This window comes from Thermobia domestica, chromosome 13, assembly GCF_964235325.1.
Source record: "Thermobia domestica chromosome 13, izTheDome1.hap1.1, whole genome shotgun sequence".
Lineage (NCBI taxonomy): Eukaryota > Metazoa > Arthropoda > Insecta > Zygentoma > Lepismatidae > Thermobia > Thermobia domestica.
Genome location: NC_137466.1, coordinates 7,777,679 through 7,800,031, shown reverse-complemented (window position 1 = coordinate 7,800,031; position 22,353 = coordinate 7,777,679). Strand labels below are relative to the sequence as shown.

At 34.5% G+C, this 22,353-nt stretch overlaps 1 protein-coding gene across 2 annotated transcripts in view; it reads left to right on the top strand.

Moving 5' to 3' along the window:
* Nucleotides 1-22,353, top strand: part of LOC145668005 (uncharacterized) — a 43,310-nt gene that overhangs the window by 8,130 nt on the left and 12,827 nt on the right. The window contains exons 2-3 of one of the 2 annotated variants that reach the window (XM_081735453.1): nt 4,762-5,023; nt 7,736-8,463. In XM_081735453.1, the coding sequence (XP_081591579.1) occupies nt 7,937-8,463 (527 nt within the window). In that variant the 5' untranslated portion in view covers nt 4,762-5,023; nt 7,736-7,936. The remainder of the gene's footprint in view (nt 1-4,761; nt 5,024-7,735; nt 8,464-22,353) is intronic. The other variant, XM_081735452.1, reaches the window with a different exon arrangement.

Sequence of the window (22,353 nt, the reverse complement as noted above, 5' to 3'; positions counted from 1 at the left end):
TTATAGTAGTGGTTTTATTATTGTGGTTTTCGATGTTATCTTTAGTGGTTCTTTAGAGGGGAGTTTTGGGCGGCGGCAGCTCCCATTTAGATCTCAAAATTGATAGTCACCGTTTCACCTGATTTCAGCGTCAGTTCTCAAGGAAATTGCCCTTTTACGTAGCAATTGAAGAGTATATTCTTGGTGAGTGTGGTAGATCATTTGGTTAGCAATCGTAATCTATTATCATTGTTATGATATATCTTAGTTTGTTGGTGTGAAGTTAGATTAGGATTGCTTATTAGGTGGTCTGCAAAACTTGTCCAGAATTTACTTTTCGATTCATGAGATTATTTTTGGGAACTGATCTCTGAACTGTTCCGAGGAATCGGTTCCAATGTATGTTCGGCATAAAGTGCACTCTTACCGAAAATTCTATCACTTTTTCGAAAATTATGCTGGATCCCTACACTAATATAATCTAATATAAAGTAGCCTAACCTAGCCGAAACTAACCTACACTATCCTAATGTGAACAGAACTTACCGACATTATAACATTTCTTTAGGAAAAATAGCTGGACCCCTTCTGCTAAACATTGTCCAATTAATGAAAGCAGGGAATTAGCATATATTTGCGAAATAGTTACAAGTTAGGAAAATGAAACAGAAATAATTGTGCTCAAGGTATATGAATTAAAGCATAAGTAATAGGAAGATAACGTGTAAAACATCTTTGTGTTCCTCCGATCACAGGGTTCTTCAGTGGAACATTAGCCATGGACGTTACGTTTAAACGGCATTACTCGAGCAGCCTGTTCTACCAAATTTTGACAGAATTCTTACATTTTTATTATAATTATCGCAGACGTCTAATCTGTTGCCTTCCGCTTCAGTAAATAGTTACACATATAATACTTCCACAACCATTCAATATGCTGTGCACTGACAATGGTTCACTCCAGCAGACGGTTCTGCCAATAGAAAATTTATAGGCAAAATATAACGCGACTTTTTGTTTGTTTGTTTGTTTGTGGAGGAATAAAGAGTGTGAATATAGCAAGTACTGTATATGTAAGTGTGCTCTTCCACTATCCTCGTTTATGCATATACCCTCCGTCACAGGGGCACCTGCTCCCTACAGATGCATCCCCTCGCGTACACTCCCCACGAAAGGCATTTATTGAAAGCAGAAGTATCTTTGGTATCTGTTTATGTATAAATGGGTCAGAACCAAAGTGGACTCAAATAATTTGTATCTTTGTTTGCTTTTCTTACTGTTATGCGAATTAAGTCCTTGTATTTCTTTTACTTGGACTAATAAAAGTCGTAGTGAAGTAACTTGGACTAAATTAGTTCTTCTGTATAATGGTTTTACTTGTGCAACTGTTTATCTTTTTGTCATTCTGAAATAACTCTTGACAATTACATTAACAAGTATGTAAAGATCAGTACAACGTATTTTAATCAGGAGTCCTTTGTGAGTGAGTCGGCAAACGTATCGCATTTGTGGCCAATCAGTCCCGGTTTCGAGTTCAAATGGAGAAAAATTTCTCTCATGTGTAAGTCGAGAAGCGGTTTGGATTCCGCTTTAAGCGTATGTGACCCTTCGAGCATAATCCGGTTGTTACATAACACCAAGGCGAAACAAACTTATTTCTGTCCATATGTGATATACATACGTAGAGCAAATTATTTAAAGAAAAAAAAAAAAGTTTAAACCAAGAAAACCGGGTTTTTTGTTTTTTTCAATAAAAACCATGGTTTTTGCCAACCCTGGCCTGCAGGCACGCCAGCATATGAGAGTATAGGTATAAACGAGGATAATACAAAAAAACATTTGATATAGCATAAAACCACTTAGGTTAGAGATTTTGTAATGGTTTCATATTTGTAACTATAAAATACTTGTAAACATAAAATATACTTTTCCTATATAGTACAGAAATTCTGCGAAGGTGGAAATTAGTATTTTACACAGTCCGCTTTGATACGCACTCGTTCATTTCAACCCCGGTGTAGCCCTTGTAATGATTTCATATTTGTAAATATGAAGTATTGGTTTTGTATTGTGAAAAATTTCTTCGACAGCAGAATTTAACATCATACACAATCCTACTTCATATACACTCACTCATTTTTAACAGTACAATTACCATTTTTATGACGTATTACTCTTAATCAGTATTATCAATTTTACGTATACTTTCACATTGCGATATCTTTCAAGTTTATTTGCATGAATTGTCTACTAATACTTAAATAACAGGTGTTCGCTTTTGCGCAGGGAGGTCATGGATAAACTTTCCTAGTTGGCATACACTATAATTTAAACTTGATATCAGTTGAAAGAATAGTGATGCAGTGATGGGTTAGTTGTAATTCGGAAAGAGAAGCACCAAAGTTAAAAATAAATATTTAGGGAAACAAGGAAATAATTCTAAGTCAAGCAGCAAGAAATCCATGGACAAAATTGTAACATAAAAATTATGTAATTCTTCCTATTTTCATTTTTAATATTCTCCTTATAAAGTATAATTAATACACCATTGTGTCACTCATCAAAGCAGAACAAAGCGACGGTGCCACAATGTCGCAGAAGGAAAATAAGGGCTGCAGAAAGACTGGCTAACCTCTAAACGATTACTGCCACAGAAAGATGTGTGCTTTGTAAATAAATTTACGGTTGCAGAAAGAGTTTATTCTCCGTAAATAAAACACGAATCAGAACAATTCAGGCCCATTCCTTGCTAGCACTGTCGTCGTGGTTGTAACGTGATTGCCATACTTAGAAATTGGCTACCTCAGGACTATTTGTGAAAGCTGCGGTTTTTTATGACTAACCGCCCAGTGATTTTTCGTTTTAAGAGGTTGGCACAACAGATATGTGGGCTTCCATCCAGATAAATAGACCACTTGCTGGTTACAAGGGAAACAGGAAATTTTTGAAAATGGTTTTATCTCAGAAATATGGTAGTAAATACCACAGTCATTTTAAGCCTATTTCTGGATACAAATTAATGTCTAAAGAGGTGACATTCAGAGTCATAAGAATGATTTATGGAGACTTAAATTATTAGTCGCCATATTTTAAGATGTAAAAAACAATCTAACTTTTTGAGTAAGTACATGTAGGTATTTCTTGATTGATTACTTATTCTGTTGTTATTTTTTCCGGTATATTTCTGCATAAATATAAAATTTATAAGTGAAAAAGTTTAGAGAAATAGAATTGTAGAAATTATTTCGCTTTTATGCCTTACGTCATTACTAAAATGCTTGCAGAAACTTTTTAGATTTTTCATAAGTCATCACAGCAAGTTGGGAGGGGTTTTGGGATATCACTATCCAAATAACCAATTTCTACATACGCACGTTAAAAATAGAATAAAATCTTAAATATCAAAATGCTCACCTTACACTGTGGAAAGCCCTCCGCTTCCACACACAAATTAAAAGAAACATTTAGTGCTAGGATGATCATTGATAAGTGACTATAGCGGTTGCTTCACATAATCGCCATCACACACATAAAATACCCACACGTCGTACGTTAATATTTCGTCATGTAGTCGCAATCTATAAATCACAAATCATCGTTACATGTGATAATCCACTGCGTTTTGACCATAAGAAAGCGAAAACTTTAGTTCTCCACTCATCAAATGTAACATTAATCACAATGGTAACAAAACTGTTCGAAATAGATATCAACCATACACTTGAAATATTTTATATGAATACTTATCGTATAAGTAATGCAGTGATTATTCGTTAGGATTAAGATGCAATGGTATACTTAATATTATATTGTAATGCAGAAGGATAGCTTAAGCGTTGCTGTACCTCTAGAAGTCTAAACGTGAACTGCCTCTGGTTTTCTTGTTTACCCAGAGGACGAATCATGCTTTGTTCTGCAAAAAGGAAGATTCCGGAGACGTGCCAGTGGTTCTTTTAAAATAATTCTAATTAGTAAAAAATTTACACATATTAGTAGATGGTAAAAGCATTTGATTCCCATGATTGCACCATAGTCATTTCCAACTGGGTCTGATAAAAAGTACAGTGAATGTATCCAATGTATGCACTTCACTAATATAAGAATGTAGGATTCAGAGAACAAAAGTGTAATTGGCAGTTCTGAAGTCTGCTTTATCATCCACCTGTGTTCTAAATTTAACAAGGAAGGGATTGTTCGTAGATTCTTGATAGATATTTCCTTTGTTTAATACAAACTGCCTGTCGACACTATCGCGTTAAAAGAATAGAAAATTCATTTTTTTGAGTTTTGATTTTTCATATAGAAGAAGAATATCATGAAAAATTATTTTTACTGAAGTAAATTATACAGTATATATGCGAAAAAAAAAATGGTATGCAACGAAACGGCTGCGGTACAATGTTTGTTTTTTGCTTATAACATTACTGTCTGAATTCAGAGACACATTTATCGTTTTTGTCTTATTGGCCATTGCTTTGTAAATTTTGGGATAAACCTGAGATGAAAATTCTTTACTGTTGTATTTAATGCGTTCTTTTAATATTGTAGTGACATATGTCAATAATACATCGGTAACACACACACACATATTATATGTAATGCATTCGTGTCATCGATGTTATATTCGTTGTACAGTGCAAATAGTTTGGTTTACTTCACTGCTGTCTAACTGATCAGTAAAAAGAAACCACATTCATTTAAATGCTTCTCTGTACTTTACGTAGTTTTATTGCCATATTTATTCTAAATTTACTAAAAGTTCTTTTGTCTGTTTATTAATAGTAGGCCTAACATTCGTTGGAAATACAAACCAGGATACGAGAAAACTTTTTCGCACTGAGCTTTGTCACTTTGCTCTGAAACAGAAAAAGAACCGAAGAAGGTTGGATTTCGAATGGAAACAGCGAGAAGAAATAGATAATGCCTTACCAATTATAAAAATGTTGGAGATGTGTAAAAATTGCATAAAATAGAAAACAATCAACAAGGGATTGGTTAACAGAATTCATATTCTTGTAATTAATATCTAATATACAATAGATAGGTAAGTAATATCTAATATAAATAATATCCAAAGATATATATTATTTAGATATCTTGGGAGCAAAGATAGCAATAAAACAAAATCTATATATATAAAAGAGAACGTACAAAATCCTTTGTCCGCTCATCACGCTAATACGGCTGAACCAATTTCTTTCATTTTTGGGGGGTTATTAGGATTTGGACCCTAGATGGTTTTTATCATATCACTTTAATTTTTAATTACCAGTGTCTTGAGATAATTGACCATTCAAGTGTCCATAACGTACAAATCCTTTGTTATTAGTTCATCATAGGTAAAAATAAACGTATTTATATGCAACCCGCATGACCGTGTCACTCGGCGGGTTAACATAAATGACAGGCGATATACAGCGGAAAATAGCTTGAATCTTCTGTTTAAAATTTTTTAATTGATTTGCTTATTTTTACAGACACTTTTACAATATGCCAGCACCGGGATGACCGCAGCGAAGCGGGGCGGGTTAACATAAATGACAGGCGATATAATGTTAAGATTTACTGCAATCTTCTATGGTTTTTATCATATCACTTGAAAGCGAAAAAGTAAAAATTATCTAAGTAACAAAGTTTATTGCGTTCCGGGGTGACCGCAGCGAAGCGGGGTGAACGCTGCTAGTTAAGAATAGAAAACACTAAACTCAATACCTGGGTTGTTTTACAGCTAGGTTACAAAGCAATGGAGTATCACATGATGCCACGGTAATACAAAGCACAAAAATAAAAGAACGCATTATAAACAGCAGTTAAAGATTTTCGTTATCACGATTCTTTCGACTTAAAGATTCTTCAGACGCTTGTTCTATAAGTATGTCTATAGATGCCAAAATTTACTTTCTAGTTTGTGTTTATAATGCATTTTTTATTATTATAGATTTATAACTACATATTTAATCATTCTCCATCAATTATTATGTATTTGTAATGATTAAATTATAATGATTCATCTTATAAGCTTAAAAAATATTCTTTATCCTTATTTTAAGATTATTCTGATACTAGAAATGATGCAGCAATATACGAACAACACTTATAGTACATGAGTTTAAAGAAAGTTTTACTCTCTCTGTGTTTAGTCATTGTTTGAGCAAAATTTGTGTATGCTTTTTCAATGCCAATGCAAAATGTTGAAAATTTTGTATTTTTTTTTTTTTTTTTTTTTTTTTTTGAGAAAACTTGTAAAATAATATTTTGTCATCGGAGTGCAACTTTTGAGAAAGGGAAACAAATGCTCCTCATGGGGACACACCTGTTAGTACTCCTCTCCAAAAATATGTAACAAAGAGTGGATTTCTTTATTTAGTAGTTCACAGTAAAATCAAGACAAAAAAAAGAGACGATTAGAATTTTTGATTAGATTGTCGTAAAATAATGATAACAATTTGTTTCCAGTACACTGTGGAGTAACGAAGTTTCATAATGTGCAACACTTATTTTAATACCTACATCTTAATATTTTTGCCTCAATGAAACAAAATCGTAAATGGAATCTCCACCATATTCCGATTAACAACTCTTGTTTTTCGTGATTTTTTTCTTTTTTATGACGAGAACCGTATGTGTTTTCTTTAACAAAGATTTCTACATTTGTAAGGTACTGTTTTGTTTTAAAAGTATCAGTATATGAAATAACGAAAGAGGAACTGAGAATTTCAAACAGCAAAGTGTGAGCTTTGTTTGTAAGTAACTTTTTTTCAATTACTTCCCCTCTTATTACTCCGAGTGCGTTGTTGCCAAAGTGACAATTTTAAGGGATTTAGAAGCGTTTATTCGCGCAATATGATTTGGAGAAGTGTACATTTGGGAGGAGGTGTGAGTCAGAAAATTACCGTCATGTTGTACCAGACGACTGTTGATATTATGTAACCTGGTGATATTAGGCTCGGATAGGGCGTAGTACGAGCCTAAAAATACACTTCTTTGATTCACACCTAGATTTACCGTCCAAACTTGATAAGTGTAATGAGAGGTTTCGTCATGCTATTGAGGAAATGGAAAAGAGTTACTTAAGATAAATGAAATGCTTCCATCTAAACTCTACAGCATCTAATGCGAAATACAGGCAGAAATCATACATTGAAATTTACAAATGAATGTTATAAAAAGTATTCGTTGCAATTATTTCCTGCATGTTAATTCATATAAACTTGTGTATAAGTTCATTTCTCCTTCATGTCCGAACTGCGGCTGTTAAAAAATAAATATTATAAATAAAATCTTCATTAAAGGTACAAATTATTGGGTTCATAATAGAAGTTGTTAAAGAAAGGTAAATAGAGTTGAGTTGAGTTTGAAAATGAAATCTTTAAGTTTTACGTCCCACGATTATGGCGGCTAGGCTAAAGGAGACGGTGATGATGAGAAATGAATGAAATGGTGGAATGAAGAAAGTGGGAGAAAACGGGGAAACCCCGAGAAAACTTACGGACATGGTGTTTGTCCACCACAAAATTCACTTGGCGAGGCCTAGGGTTGATTTTGAGTTTAACGTCTCTTTCAGCAGCGAGGCTATATGAGACGTGAACCTACTGATTAACGTGGAATTCGAACCACGTGAGCTCCTGCCGGGAATCGGAAAGGTAAATAGAGGTTTCCAATTAAACGTCACCTTAAATATTTTCTACTGTAAAAACATCTCAATTTCTTAGTAAAAAAAATATTCGTTACCTGATATTTTTTTCTTTCGTTACAGGTGCGTAGAAGAGATTGTATATTCAATTTGAGTTCTGCCAAAAGAAGTTGATAATTGAAGAGTTTTCAATAGTTAAGTGAACGTTTATGCGAGTAGTGGATTAAAATACACCATTGCAAGTTCCTTTTTAGTGTTGAAAGTACAGTAATGATAAAAGATTATACATTTGATCAGATGGATTTATGGTAAAATCTCAAGATCATGGTAACGTATGTGAATGTGGAAAGAGTTGACGATTTGCAATGTTTGATGATCAAGGAAGAAATAGAAATTGATGAGGAAGGAGCGTTGCCGATTGACGCAGTGACGTTTTTAACGGAAACAGAACCAGAAGAATCAGTTGTTGAATGCGAGGTAAAGGAAGAATTTCGAGGAAGTTCGGAAGAGAAGGAAAATGAAGAAGAAGAAGAAGAAGAAGATGATAGTGATTCCAACTTAGTTGAAGAAGTTGTATATAATTTGTCTGTGGAGGATGATGATGAAGCCATTGTTGTTGTAGGGAGTATCAATGATGTTAACATTTGTGATAGTCTAAGAAATGAAGATGCTGTCAATGGTACTGTGGAAGAGAACAGCACATCAGGTGTCAGTGGTTTGGTGGAAGAGGATAGCATATCAAGTATCGTTGATTCTGTGCAAGAGGATAGCATATCAAGTAGCAGCAGCCATGTCATTAAATTAGTGACTGGTGACGAGATTTCGGAAAACAAGAATGAAAATGATGAAGGGTAAGTTTAACATTAATATTCAATTCTTTAGAAACATTCTGTAACAATGAAAATAAAGTTGACAATCTCGAGAGTACAGGGAGTGATTCTGAGGGTTAAATAGACATCTTTCTTTCTTTTCGTGTAGAAGGTCTTAGTTCGATACTCTGTGGAAGGTACTGTATGTACTGACTGGGTCCTACGTAAATTTTGCTCCACGTCTCATATAGCCTAACTAGTAGATACGGTCCAGATTCAGTAAATAGATTTCAATGCTAATGAATATATAAATGTACAGGACAGTATAGTAAAGTGTCGTGTCTTTTAGTGCATTTCAAAGTACAGGGTGTTTAAAAAAATGGCCTGATTTTAAAAGTCCATATGTATTGGTAAAATCATACTACAAAAATCGGATAAATTGCAAAATACTCACAAAATCTTCATGTTTTAGCTATGCTATTACAAATGCTCTATGTGTTCATCATCAGCAGCACAAACAACATCTAGACGATAGCTAAATTCGTCATAAACTTTACACAATGTATCTGCGTTCACAGCAGTTATGGCGGCTGTTATTCTGCTCTTCACTTCTTCTATGTCACTAGGTAAAGGGGGAACACTCTATCCTTCACATATCCTTACAAGAAAAAAATCTTGTGGAAATGTTGCTTTATCACTGAAAATTAACCATGGTAAAAGTGATCATCTTCCATATTCTCTAGCAGAGCATTGCAGAAGTCAACCTTGTTTCCTTTTATCACCAACCCGAAGAGCTTGCAGTAATTGCAGTCTCTGCAGCTTATAGACCAAACGACGCCTCAACACTCACCAGATAGTCGTATCAGGCATTGCCAGTTCTCTGCTTGCACGGTGAGTAAACTTTCGCTTACTCCACTCAAACGTTCGCCGAATTGTTTTCACCACTTCATCGGAAGTGCGATGCCGATCTGGACTCTTGCCTTTACACAAGCATCCTGTCTCTTCAAATTGTCGATACCAACGACGAATGCTTTTGGGTGGAGGCGGATTAATGCCAAAACGCCGACGAAAAGCATGCTGGACCGAAATCACTATCAGTCTTTGCAAACTGCAGCACACAAAACGCCTTCTGTTGAGCGGACGCCATCTTACTTCTGGCTGACTGCAAACTGAGAAAACGTATTGACTGACATCTAATGGTGATTTTTTGAAACTCGAGGCCATGCTCATTCGAAGAACACTCATTTCCTTTCCGTAATTATTACTATTCAAAATCAGGTCACTTTTTTTGGAACACGGTGTAAGTAGCTTGCTGCTTGAAGTGAGAACCGAATCACTATTTGTACTTCTGTGTGTGTGAGAGAGAGAGAGAAAAAAAGAAAGCGTGCATATTAGCCACTTGTGTTTATTTATTTTAAACCAATAAATTAGTGAATTCTTTCTCGTTCCGTACTAATTTAAAATAGAAACATATTATTTCTCCGATAATACTTCTTATTCAACCTATTTTCCACTTCCATTATCAACATACATTTGTGTAAAATTTAGTACATGAACTGAATCTTGTAGAATCAGTCATAGAACCTTCGTAGCCTAAATACTCAAACACCTAAAATACTCGTTCTCAAATCATAACCAGTAAGTTAATTGATTTCTAAAACAAAATTAACAATATTTTTTACATCTAAGCATTCTTTTTAAAATTTGCTTTTCTGTATTCTTATAAACTTTCGGCGCTCCTTTTTGGATCGAAAGATCCAACATATTTCAATCAAAAATTTTCTTGTGCGCCTTATATCTGGAGAACTACATATACTATAGCCAAACTCAAACTTTGACTTAACTCACTATGATGTGCTTATTCCGTAAAAAATACGAAACTGGACTTAGGGGCTGTTCAGAAATTTTGTAGCCTTTGCCCCAAAAACTAATTATTGGGCAAGATCGCAATATTTTGGTGCACTTTTTTATTATTCCTAAAATTCTTGCTATTCTCAACTTTCAACATCCTGCGCTACTCTTGCAGAAAATCTAGAAATTACTTCTCTGTCTTATCCTTTAAAACAAATCCTTCTTTTTATTCTTGTATCTGCTTCTTCCAGCTGAGTATCTTTTCATCTCACTTGACTAATTTTGCCGTTTTTCTCCCACTTTGCTTCTTCTTGTTTGACCCCTTTTTTCTTCTGTTTAGACATGTACCCTTCCGCTTGTCATCTGGCGTCCATTCCAACGCCTCTAGATTATTTTCCTTCAATGTAGTTGTCTCCCTGCTCTTCTACCAATAACTTTGTAGAGGTGACCTTGATTTTTCTTCTGGTTTCGGATAAGCGTACAACAGACTTTCAGCTAAAGAAGTACTAGAGGACATTGTGAAGAATACTCCGAAGTAGGGTCACTTCATCTTCAGCACACTAATAAAATGAAAATGGAATCATAGCATTTTACGTCTCACGATTATATTTGGTAGGCTGAAAGGGACGGATGATTAATGAAAGGATTTGTGAAATGAGAATGTGGGAGGCGACGAGAAAACCGAGAAAACCCACGAACGCGATACTGTCCTCACAAAGTCACGTGTCGTGGGATCGAACTAGGGACCTCTCGCACCAGAGATACGTGCTCTACGACTGAGCAATCGTAACCCATAGTCCACAAACCGAAGAAAACCTACTACTTCTCTCTCTCTTTTTTTTTCTTTTTCTTTTTTTTTGGGGGGGGGGGGTGAGCAGTGAAGAAAGGATCGCTTTTCATTATGGTAAAACTCATAACTCTTGAAGCTTTATGTGTGTCTTTAGTATATCGTTACCACCAATCGTATTTTAAATCTTTAGATGGGAACATAGTTGCCAGAAGTTACAAATAGAGAAACGAAAGTAATGAACATGTGGTAAAATATTTTACGGGTTACGCTATTGACGGAAAACGATCCAAACATTTTGCGTCATAATACCAGTTACGGTATTCGGAATCAGTAAGGACTCAAAATTGCACACGTTAAAAAAAAGCACAGAAGTTTAATTCGCCTCGTCATAACGTATAAATTTAAGGAATGCTATATAACAAATAGACGACAAATATTTGAAGTAATATCAAAGTTGATTGCTTGACAGTCCAATAATACGAAACGGAATAAACGTCCTGAACTAAGCAACTAAGGTTCTTTTGTTTCGAAAAGATTAGTTTCTAAACTTTTAACGTTTTCATTAACTGTTTCAAACGAACGAGTACTTCAGATTAATGAAGAGTGAATCGCCCGATTCTTGTGGTATGAGGATAAATTCAGGAATAACAATAGCATTTAAGAATAAATTTATGTGATTGGGATTCGCAATCTTTCTAAGAACTGTCTCCTAATTAAATTCTGTCCAACCAATATCGTAATTAAAATTAGGTGATTATAACATAGACGAGGTGAAAAGTAATAAAGAAAAGTTGATAAAAAGCTCGTTATTATTGACAGATGTATATGGTACTATTCCACCCATGTATTTCAACCACCTGAATAAAGGAAACTTTTAAAGTGAAAAGAAGTGAATTTTCAAGAAATTAAGATTTCGTTCTATAAACTAGGTAATTTCGTAATATTTCACGTCAGTAAATAAACCGGAAACTTTGCACCTAAATTTGATAGACTAAACTTTGCACCTTCCACTCTTAGCAGAGATAGTGGTGCTGTGTCTGAGAATTGTATAATTTGTGTGGTCTTCTATCATCACTGTAGATTGGAAGACTATATGAAAACATTAAAAAATAAATAAATAAAATAAAAAATAAAAAAAAATAAATAAAATAAATCCGTCCTTGACAGACCAGTTTGAAAGATGGATTCATCCTTTCTTTCTTAAATGTATCAAAGTATTCCTTTCTGGATGTTGCTCTTTCCGGTCTTTGTTGTGTTTTTCCCTCCAATAATACGTCGCTCCAGTCTCAATGTCGAATAAGGTGACCATACTGATCAATCATGCTGTTTCTTCTTTTCTCTTTTACTTGTATGATTTACCGTTCTTCGTTAGCTTTCTTTAACAGTCTTCGGTTTTCTTCTTCGCTGTCTGTGGGATAACCACACTTTGAACGCTTCCAGTTTCTGTGCTTCTGCTTTCCTCAGTGCCCACGTTTCTAAATCATAAAGCACGATGTTCCATATCGAGATCTTGATTAATCTCTTCCTATCTTCCAACGACACATTTTTTGATGTTAGTATTCCTCTCTTCCTGATGAACGCCTGTTTTGCTTGTGCTATCCTCTAAACGAAGTCTTTTTCGGTTCTCCCGCTTGGGAAGATTATACTTCCCAAGTATGTGAAATATTCCTTCTCCTGACTAGTTGCTTTATTTTTCCTGTCTTTTCATTGTATATTTCAGTACTTTCATTTTGCTTTTATTTATTTTCATTTCGCGTTTTTCTTTTAGACGTTCGTTCAAATTACAAAATGCTTCCAGCAGATCCTCATCATTCTTCCCTACTAGTGCTATGTCGTCCGCAATCCTAATTGTACTGAAAATCTGGCCGTTTATTTTTATGCCTTTTTCGTTACTAGTCAAATTATTCCTTCATAGCTTGACACACCTTGCTATTTAAGATAAAGTAACCCACATTCTTAATATTTGGGAATTATGTGTTTTAAATGACGTATGATCTATTGAGGTACTTCACTTCACACTGAAAAATTCCACGTGGGATGTCTGTTCTTGAATTCTTTGCTTTAATTCATCCGTTCTCTTTGGGCGAGTCGTGTAAGTTAAGGTACAAGAAGAAATCACATATAGACATCCTACATTGAAAAGCCGTTTGAACTCACTCTGCGCAACTTGCAAATTTTACAGAATATTTTAATTGGGAAAGCACAATGTTAACCATTCTACAGACCAATGATTACTAAAAAGCAAGATTCTCTCTTGAGCAAGATACTATTGTGCATTGCTGCCAATTATGTAGTGTTGCCAGATGTACCTTTAAAAAGATGTTCCATTTTTCTTCTCATCCTGTATTTGTCATTTTTACGCTAACTTAATTTTTTTCGTTAGTTATATATTCATATTCTAATAGAAACCATACCGCATTATAGTTGTAATTTCTACAGGCTTCTCTGCAGTGATTTTCTGCTATGCATTTTCCTCTTCCATTTTTGTAATGTTTCTTGTCTTGGTTTTATATTTACATACATTTAAAAGTAAATCCACTGACTCTCTTACTGGTTTACTTCATCAGATCTCAAACGCTATTAGGTTTAGAACCTTAAAATTTTACATAGGTCCTTTCACCATAGCCTGTAGATAGGACGGGATTTTGCGAAATGTGAATTTTAAGAGTGAGCTTTGATTTTTTTCTTTCCTTCACAACTCCGAAACTATTAGGCGTAGAGCCTTGAAATTTTTTATAAATATTGTCTATATATATTGGCCTGACGATACGATGTTTTACGAAGTCTGATTGCTAAGGAAAGTAATGGGGGTGAGTGCTTACGTTACTTCATTGAAATCGAACTCCCATTTTCCATAAACTTGGTTCTTCCCGTGCGAAGACCGGGCATTCTGCTTAGCACATTCGTAATTTGACTAGCCACACGTTCTCCACACATTACACTAAAACATAGAATTCAAATGCTAGAGTTATGATAAACACAATAGACTTTTCTTTTCATCACTGTATCTTAAAATGCGCTAGAGATAAGTACTTCAGTTTCGAAAGCTAAGCGTGATAAAGCTCTTTCAGTGGTAGTATGCTTTGTGCATAGTTATCATGTAAGTACGTTTTATTGTGATTTTCGAATGCACATATTGCGATTTTTTTTTTATAACCAGCTATATACAGTATACAGGGTGTTTCAAAACAATACTGACAACGTTTGAGAGGTGATTCTTGACACAAAGATAAGACAAAAAGTATAGACCAACCTCGGTGCAGAAATCCATCATTTCGGAGTTATAGGCTGTCGTAAACATGAAAAACTGAATTTTAAAGATCCATAGTTCCAATACTATTTGACCTACCATAGTCGGGTCAAGACTTCACCTTGGAACTAATATGTGCACTATCCAAAAATACATGTTTCAGAACCCTGCGGTATTTCCGCAACAATTTATATAGATGAAGTTTGGCTATGGGCATATCATTTGAAGTACTCACCAACTCCCTCTATAAAAATTGTTGCGGAAATACCGCAGGATTCTGAAACATGGATATTTCATACATACTTGTTCCTAAATGAAGTCTTGTCTCGGCTACGGTAGGTCTCATAGTACTGGTGCTATGCGCCTTTAAAGTTCATTTTTTCATGTTTTCGGCAGCCTATAACTCCGAAAGAAAGCATTTGTGCACCCAGGTTGGTCTACACTTTTCGTCTTATCTTGGTTTCAGGAATCAATTCTCAAACTTGTTTGTGTTGTTTTGAAAAACCCTGTATATATATATATATATATATATATATATATATATATATATATATATATATATATAGTGGACCATTTATCTTCATATGCCCTTGTAACTTTTAAATTAATAAATAGAAAATAGTGATTTTGTACCATGCAAATATCGGGAGGAGAACATCGTTTGGCATACTCTGTGATACCACAAGTGGTCAGGGTGATTTACTGCTAGAGCGCTTACCTCTGCTCGATCCCCGACCAAGTAAGTTTGTGGTGGAAACTGAAATATTTAATTTATTTTATTTCTTTTTTTGTGACACCACAAGGTTAACAGTGTAGCCAAGCCAATATAAAGCTGTATTTTTCAAATAGCACTACGTCTGGTTGTTACACCATTTCAAATCTACATGTTAAACGAAAACTTGTAATAGCACACTTGTGCAGTGTTGCAAAACTAACGACGCTACAGTTTCACGAACATTCACATTTTGGTGACCTCCACAGCAGTAATAATCCAAGTGAAACAGACAGGCAAGCATGTTCAAAGTATTTGACTGTCTAACAATATGATAATGATACGACAGATTTCAAATCAAAAGGAATAAAGTTACAAGAGATAAATTTGACTTTTTTCAAGAGTTTATTTTGAAAAGATATTTAGATAAGTGCCTCATCCAATCACATAGATGGTTTTCAATATATGTGAAGATGACAATGCCGTTTGTAGCAGTTTGATTCCTAAACCGTTCTGGAGATAAAGCAAAACTGTTAAAGTTGGCAACACTGCTGAAAATTGTGTACTTCTTAGAAGTTGTTGCAATAACACCTATCGAAATGTATTGCTATAATGTTAAAGCAAAGTAAGTCACAAAAATGTTCGAGAAAGTTCCCACAAATATACCATTTTACGATATATATATATATGTATATACAGTGGCGGATCCAGGATATGATCAAGGGAGGGGCTAAACCATAGTTTGCCGTTTTATCCAGTGTAAAGCAGGATTGAAGCCCATTTTATCCAGTGTAAACCTGAGCGTCAAGGGGGGAGGCTATAGCCCTTATAGACCTTCCCTTGGATCCGCCACTGTATATATATATATAGTGCAATTACATATTGCAATTAGATATTGCAAACTTATTCGCGAGAGACATGAAAAAATTATAAAAAATAATATATATATATATATTATTTTTTATAATTTTTTCATGTCTCCCGCGAATAAGTTTGCAATATCTAATTTCAGTAAACGGCATTATTGTCTTTATATCTATTAGAAACTATGCACGTGATGGACACAATGTTTATCTCAACACCTTTTCAAAATGATTATTAATATTATTAATAATAATAATTAATAATAACACTTTGAAAAGAAATTTACGTTTTCAATTCGTTGTAACTTTGTTTCTACCTGTTCGAAATACGTTATATGATGATCGTAATTTTTGATATTTAGGTACTTTGAATGTGAATCATCTGCGTCATTGTTGTTGTAGAGTTCTTCAAAATTTGTTTGTTTTTCGATGTTTGGGGTACTGTAGCGTCCTTATTTTGCATTGCATGTCAGCTGTACTATTATAAGTTTTCATTTAACATATAGATTTGAAATATTGAAATTAAAAAATTGACGTAGTGCCGTTTGAAAAATACAACTTCATGTTGGATTGTCAATAATGTTAACCTCGTGGTATCACAGAGTATGCCAAACAATGTTTCTCAGCGATATTTGCATGGTACAAAATTTCATTGTTTTCTGTTTATTAGTTTAAAAATTAAAAGAGCGTATCAAAATAAATGGTCCACTTTGTATATAATTAGAGTGTTAAGTGAACTATACCGACAAACTGTGAGAGGTGATTCACATCAAAATAATAATAATAATAATAATAATAATTAATGTGGATCTGTGGAAAAAAAGTGCATAGTTTCAGAGCTACGGCCGTCCATAATCGTAGAAAAGCTACGTTTCAACACATATTGTTTCGAATTTGAGAAACCGTGGAGTGTCAGTCAGATGGGAGGACAATATTAAGATGGATCTCGCAGAAATAGAAATACAAAATAGAAACTGGATTCAGTTGGCTAAGGATAGAAGTCAGTGGAGAGATTTTGTGAACGCGGCATTGAACCTCCGGGTTCCATAGGCCATAGAGTTAGTTAGTGGCAGGGTTGGCTGATTTAAACCAAGGTGGTTTAAACCAGCTGGTTTTTTTTATAAAAACCAACTGTTAAAAAAAAAGAAAAGAAAAAAAAGAAATATTTTCTTAAAAATATGTTAGTAAAATCTTGATGAATACACGTCTGTCAGTTATCACGTTTCACTCCTTATATTATTCGTATTATATTCAGACGTAAATTCCTCGTTCATTACTCAAAGACATTATACTACAAAAGTAACCTTTTTTAAAAATAAGTTTATGAATGTTTCTTTTGTGATTTTTAAATAATTTGTTATTGTTGTTATGCAATTATAATCAAAGAAAAATTCTAAATATTGTTTCATTTTAATAACGTTTTTCTATTGATAAAATACATCGAAATGCCGTCCCCCTTTTTTTTTTGGGGGGGGGGTCATACAAACCAAAAGATAGGCATTTATTGAAATCAGAAGTATATTTAGTATCTATTTAAGTATAATGCTGTTTGTAGACGATACAAGAAAGCTTGAACAAGACCATTCAATACCTGAAATTTACACGTTCAGAGGAGTATTGTTCAAGTGTCTCGAATGGTCTTGAAACAACTTTTACACGATCATAGAGGTATTGAATCATGTTTTATATATTTGTTGATAGGTGGCAGTCCAAAACAAGTGACTGAAATTATCAAAACAAATAAAAGAGAAACTGCGTACTGATTTAGTTCAGACCTCCGCATGAATAGCTATAATATTAGCATATATTTCCTAACTTTCTGCAAGCATTTGGAACTTAATGGAATACCAGTATATTAAATCACTTACAAACAGGTCAACTGTTTTGTAGCAACCGCTTTCGAATTTTTACTATGTATGTTAACTCTTTTACATTAAATGCGGGTTAGGTTAGCTTAAGTTAAAAGAGTAAAGTGCTGCTCAGATATAAAATCCCAGGACTAAGCTTTCTAAAAATCTGATTCTTCAAATGGCGTACTGATGCCAGAATCACACTCAAAAAGAAAGAAAAAAAAATAAATAAATAAAACTGTTTCCCAAAATTGTATCACGAGGCAATCATTACCTTTTTATGTTATTTGTGCTATAGTATCGAAGACTGTTAAAGAAAAGGCTGAAAACGTAGGAAACCAAACGAAGCAATGATAATATATTTTTTCAGCCACTGGACTTACCGCCCATATCTGCATCAGACTTTCTTCACAAACCTATCCCATATTTGGCACTGGTTAAGAATAACCCTTCAAACAAATAGTAGTTTTGCTGGTAAAATGTGTAAGTGCGTATGAAAGACGATTGTTTGGGATAATAATTTCCACCGTCGGAACAAGCCAGTATAATGTAGGAAACAAGTATCTTATGTTTAGCAGTTTATTGTTACCAGCAGCAAATCATTACAAGGGTTATAGTTGAGTTCAAATGAATGAATATGATGTCAAAGGTTTGTTGCACTATTCTTATTCTTATATTTCTTGCACTATAACCTCCGTCGATGACGCGCCTGATCCCGACAGACGTACCCTCGCGTGGGCCTCTTTCTATGTTCCTGCCCTGACACTGTTAAATACCATTCTTGATTTTAGTGGGTTTTTCACTTTCCTGTATATGGCATGTCTGGATACGCATTTGTATCTTACGGGAAAGTCCTCGTAAAATTAACCTGCACGCATGAAAGTAACTCCTACCTTAAGAAATAACTCCTGAAATACTATGTGTGAATTCCGTAATAAAATAATTGCATATTTTGTAATAAGTTAATGTGTAATTATTTCAAGGCCACTTCAGTTTGCGAACATAATATCAATCTGTACGCAATTTTTTTTATTATCCCATATTAATAAAAGAACAAAACGTCTTATTAAAGCAAGAAAAGTCATATATATATGCAAGCACTGTAACTACATAAATCGTGTATATTATCAACAATAATACTAACAATATCTTCCAGCCCAGATATTAGCTTTTGTTTATTATTATTATAAGCACACTTGAATCATATAATTATGGAAAAGAGTAATAAAACGATATTTATTCAAGAACTGACGCTGTCTCACGACGCTATCATAGTTGTTTTGTATTTTCCTGCACTCAATTCGAGCGATGATTGGATATTGAATGCTCTTGAATTGAATTGTTTAGAACAGGACCGAAACGAAACCTCTTGAATGAAACTATTGAATTCAAGACAAAAATGACGTCAGTGCTGACGTCTTTTTCATTAAATAGTCTTGAATGGTCTTGAACAAGAGTCTTGTTCAAGCTTTCTTGGATCGTCTACAAGCAGTATAAATGAGTCAGAGCCAAAGTGGACTCAAATAATTCGTATCTTTATTCTCTTTTCTTACTGATATGCAAATTAAGTCGTTATATATTTGTTTAACTTGGAATAATAAAAGTCGTAGTGAACTAACTTGGACTAAATTAGTTTTTCTGTACTCTGCAGTATTTTGAAATTGTCCATTTGTAATTCTGTATAATGGTTTCACTTGTGCAACTGTTTATCTTTTTGTCCTTCTGAAATTACTCTTGATAATTATATTAACAAGTATATAAAGATCAATACAATGTATTTTTATCAGGAGTCCTTCTTGATTGAGTCGGCAGACGTATCGCATTTGTGGCCAATTAGTCCCGGTTTCGAATTCAAATGGAGGACAATTTCTCTGAGATGTAAAACGAAAAGCGGTTTGGATTCCCGGTTGTTGCATAATAACACCAAGACGAATCAAACTTGTTTCTGTCCATATATGATATAAATACATAGAGCAAATTATTTAAACCAAAAAAACCTGGTTTAAACCATAAAAACCGGGTTTAAACAAAAATAAAACGTGCTTTTTGTTTTTTTTCAATGGTTTTTGCCAACCCTGGTTAGTGGAGTGTCGGTCATTATCTCTGTAAAGGAGGCTATACATACGCTATCTAAAAATACATACTTCAGCAGTGCACAAGGGTGCATTCAATGGATGATATAATTCCTAGACCTGTTCCTAACTGAATTTTCAGATACGCTCGGAATTTAAAGCAGGCAAGAGATAAACCTTGATAGTAGTGAACGCTGAATGCTTCTGTAGGAAGTCGGAGGTGTTAGGGACTGCCAACACCAGTTCTAAATAACGAGTGTTGCGATGCCTGTTTTCACGCTTATACGCAAGGAAAAAAAGCACTTTTTTTCATACGAACATTTACATCACGCATCGCATCTGATGCGTGCCAAAATTCATCGCAGCACGCGTTATTTCGAATATGAGGAAACGTAAATCTGACACTTCCGACCTCTCGCTGAAACATTCTATGTTCGTTGTTATCAAAGTTTATCTTTTGCCTACTTTGGACTCAGAAATCAGATCATATCTGAATATTCTGTTTGAAGCACATCTGGGAATTATGGCCTCTAGAGAATCCCTTCCGCACGTATTGCACATTGCTAAAGTATGCATTTTTGGATAGCGTATGTGTGACCTGCTGTATGCTGATATAGACCGCCATTCACATGTTAAAATGTAACTTTTTCACTGTTGGACGGGCGTAGCTCTGAAACTTTGCACTTTTCCCCTCATATGAACTCTCATTTTGATGTAAGGAATCATTTCTTACAGTTTGTCTGTATAGTTCATTAACAGTCTGTATATAAAGGCAGTTAGCTCCTGCAACGCCCCTTTAAGATCGGATCGTATTGAGCATAGTCGTGAAATGCTTCCTTTCTCCTAGCAATAATAATTAAAACGTACTGGAAAAATCAGCTTGATACATAGGACATCACTTGTTCGACCCTTCTAATGTTGAGAAGCATTTTTTTTTTAATAATGTGAAATTTTGAAGTTTTAGAGCACTCTTTGAAGTTAAACTTTTTAAAATAAAATGTGAACAACACCGCGTGCGTGGGTTTTCCCATTTCCATTTCGTTATTTCACTATTATCATTCATCTCTTCATACTGTTTTCCTTAGTCTCATCGTATAATCATGAAACATTAAACAAACAAAGAAAAAAAAATTAGAACTTACAGTAGTTTAAGTTTTTAATTTTGGTATACTACAATAGATTAAGGACATCGGTTATAAAACAGGCTTCCTACTTTAGTGAAATAAAAGATTTTATTTATTTATTGTTGTATGTCCTTAAGTTGCCCAGATGCAGGGTATTGCCCCAGGGAAGGAGGACACCCATCAGATCATACAGGGTGACTCACAATAAAGTGGAAATAATTTGGGTGCTGTTAGTATGGGTGACTACGCAAAAAAGTTCTAACATAAGTCTAGTTCTCTACGGTTTGCGAGCCATAGGTTGTTAACCATCTGAGAGACTCCTAACAAAGGCATGTTTTTTACTTGGGATGTAATTGCCGTTCTGGGAAGTGCTGTAGCGCGTTGGAGAGGTAGAGGAGTGATATTTCGAATGGTGTATAGTATCGTACTCTTAAACACATGATAGGGAAATTATAATGGGAAATTTCCAATATTGTCACGAATATATTCCCTTTTCTGGAGTAATTTGTAGGAATTGGATGACAACATTGTCAGCGAGGCAAAAAAAAAAAAAAAGTAACTCGTAACCCATTGATTTCCAAACATCGATGAAAAGTTTCAAGTTGTTAGCTTTTATAGTAAAATGAGAAAGAAATATTAACATCAATGACTGGTAATAAAAAATCGTCTACTAGAAATCCTGGAAACCAGTTGATGATAAGAGGAAATACGGAAGTTAATAATCATAATAAAATCGAAGACAAGCTTTATAAAATATAATTATTATAAAGCTGAAAAGATGGCGCACAAGAGTTTCATGGAAGTTAATGGAAAAGGAATGAAACGAAAGGTGTTTGAAAAAAATACATGTTTCATCTAAAGTACAAAATACACACCATTCAGTTTTGCAAGGATGAGAAATAATCTTGAAAATTTCTATTTTCCCTTGACGTCTCACACATCTCACAGCAAATGTTCAAAGATACTACCACCAACCTCAATGCATTTGTGAACTGTTAGGATACTTTCTGTGAAATGCCTTAATGGGTCGCAGTTGTCCTTCAGCCGGGCAGAGGCATTGTTGATGCGAACAAGTTCATCTCTTGTATTGACTTTGGGTTCGTACACTTTCACAGTTCGTTCACTTCCACCCCATACACAAAAATTCAAAGGAGTGAGGTCGGGGGAATGTACAGGCTAGTGAACGAGACTCCCTCGCTCAATCCACCTCTTCGGGTAGACGTGGTTAACATTCTCTATAACAGTCCTACTGTTATGGATTGGTGCGCCATCATGCTGTATGTACACTCATGTCCAAAATGATTGTCGCATATCTATAATTATCTTCTAGTAAGAATATAATTTGATAATGATTTTCCAGGTTACTTTAATAACTGATACTATGTGTATAAACAGGAAATGTGTATTTGTGGTAAATTTC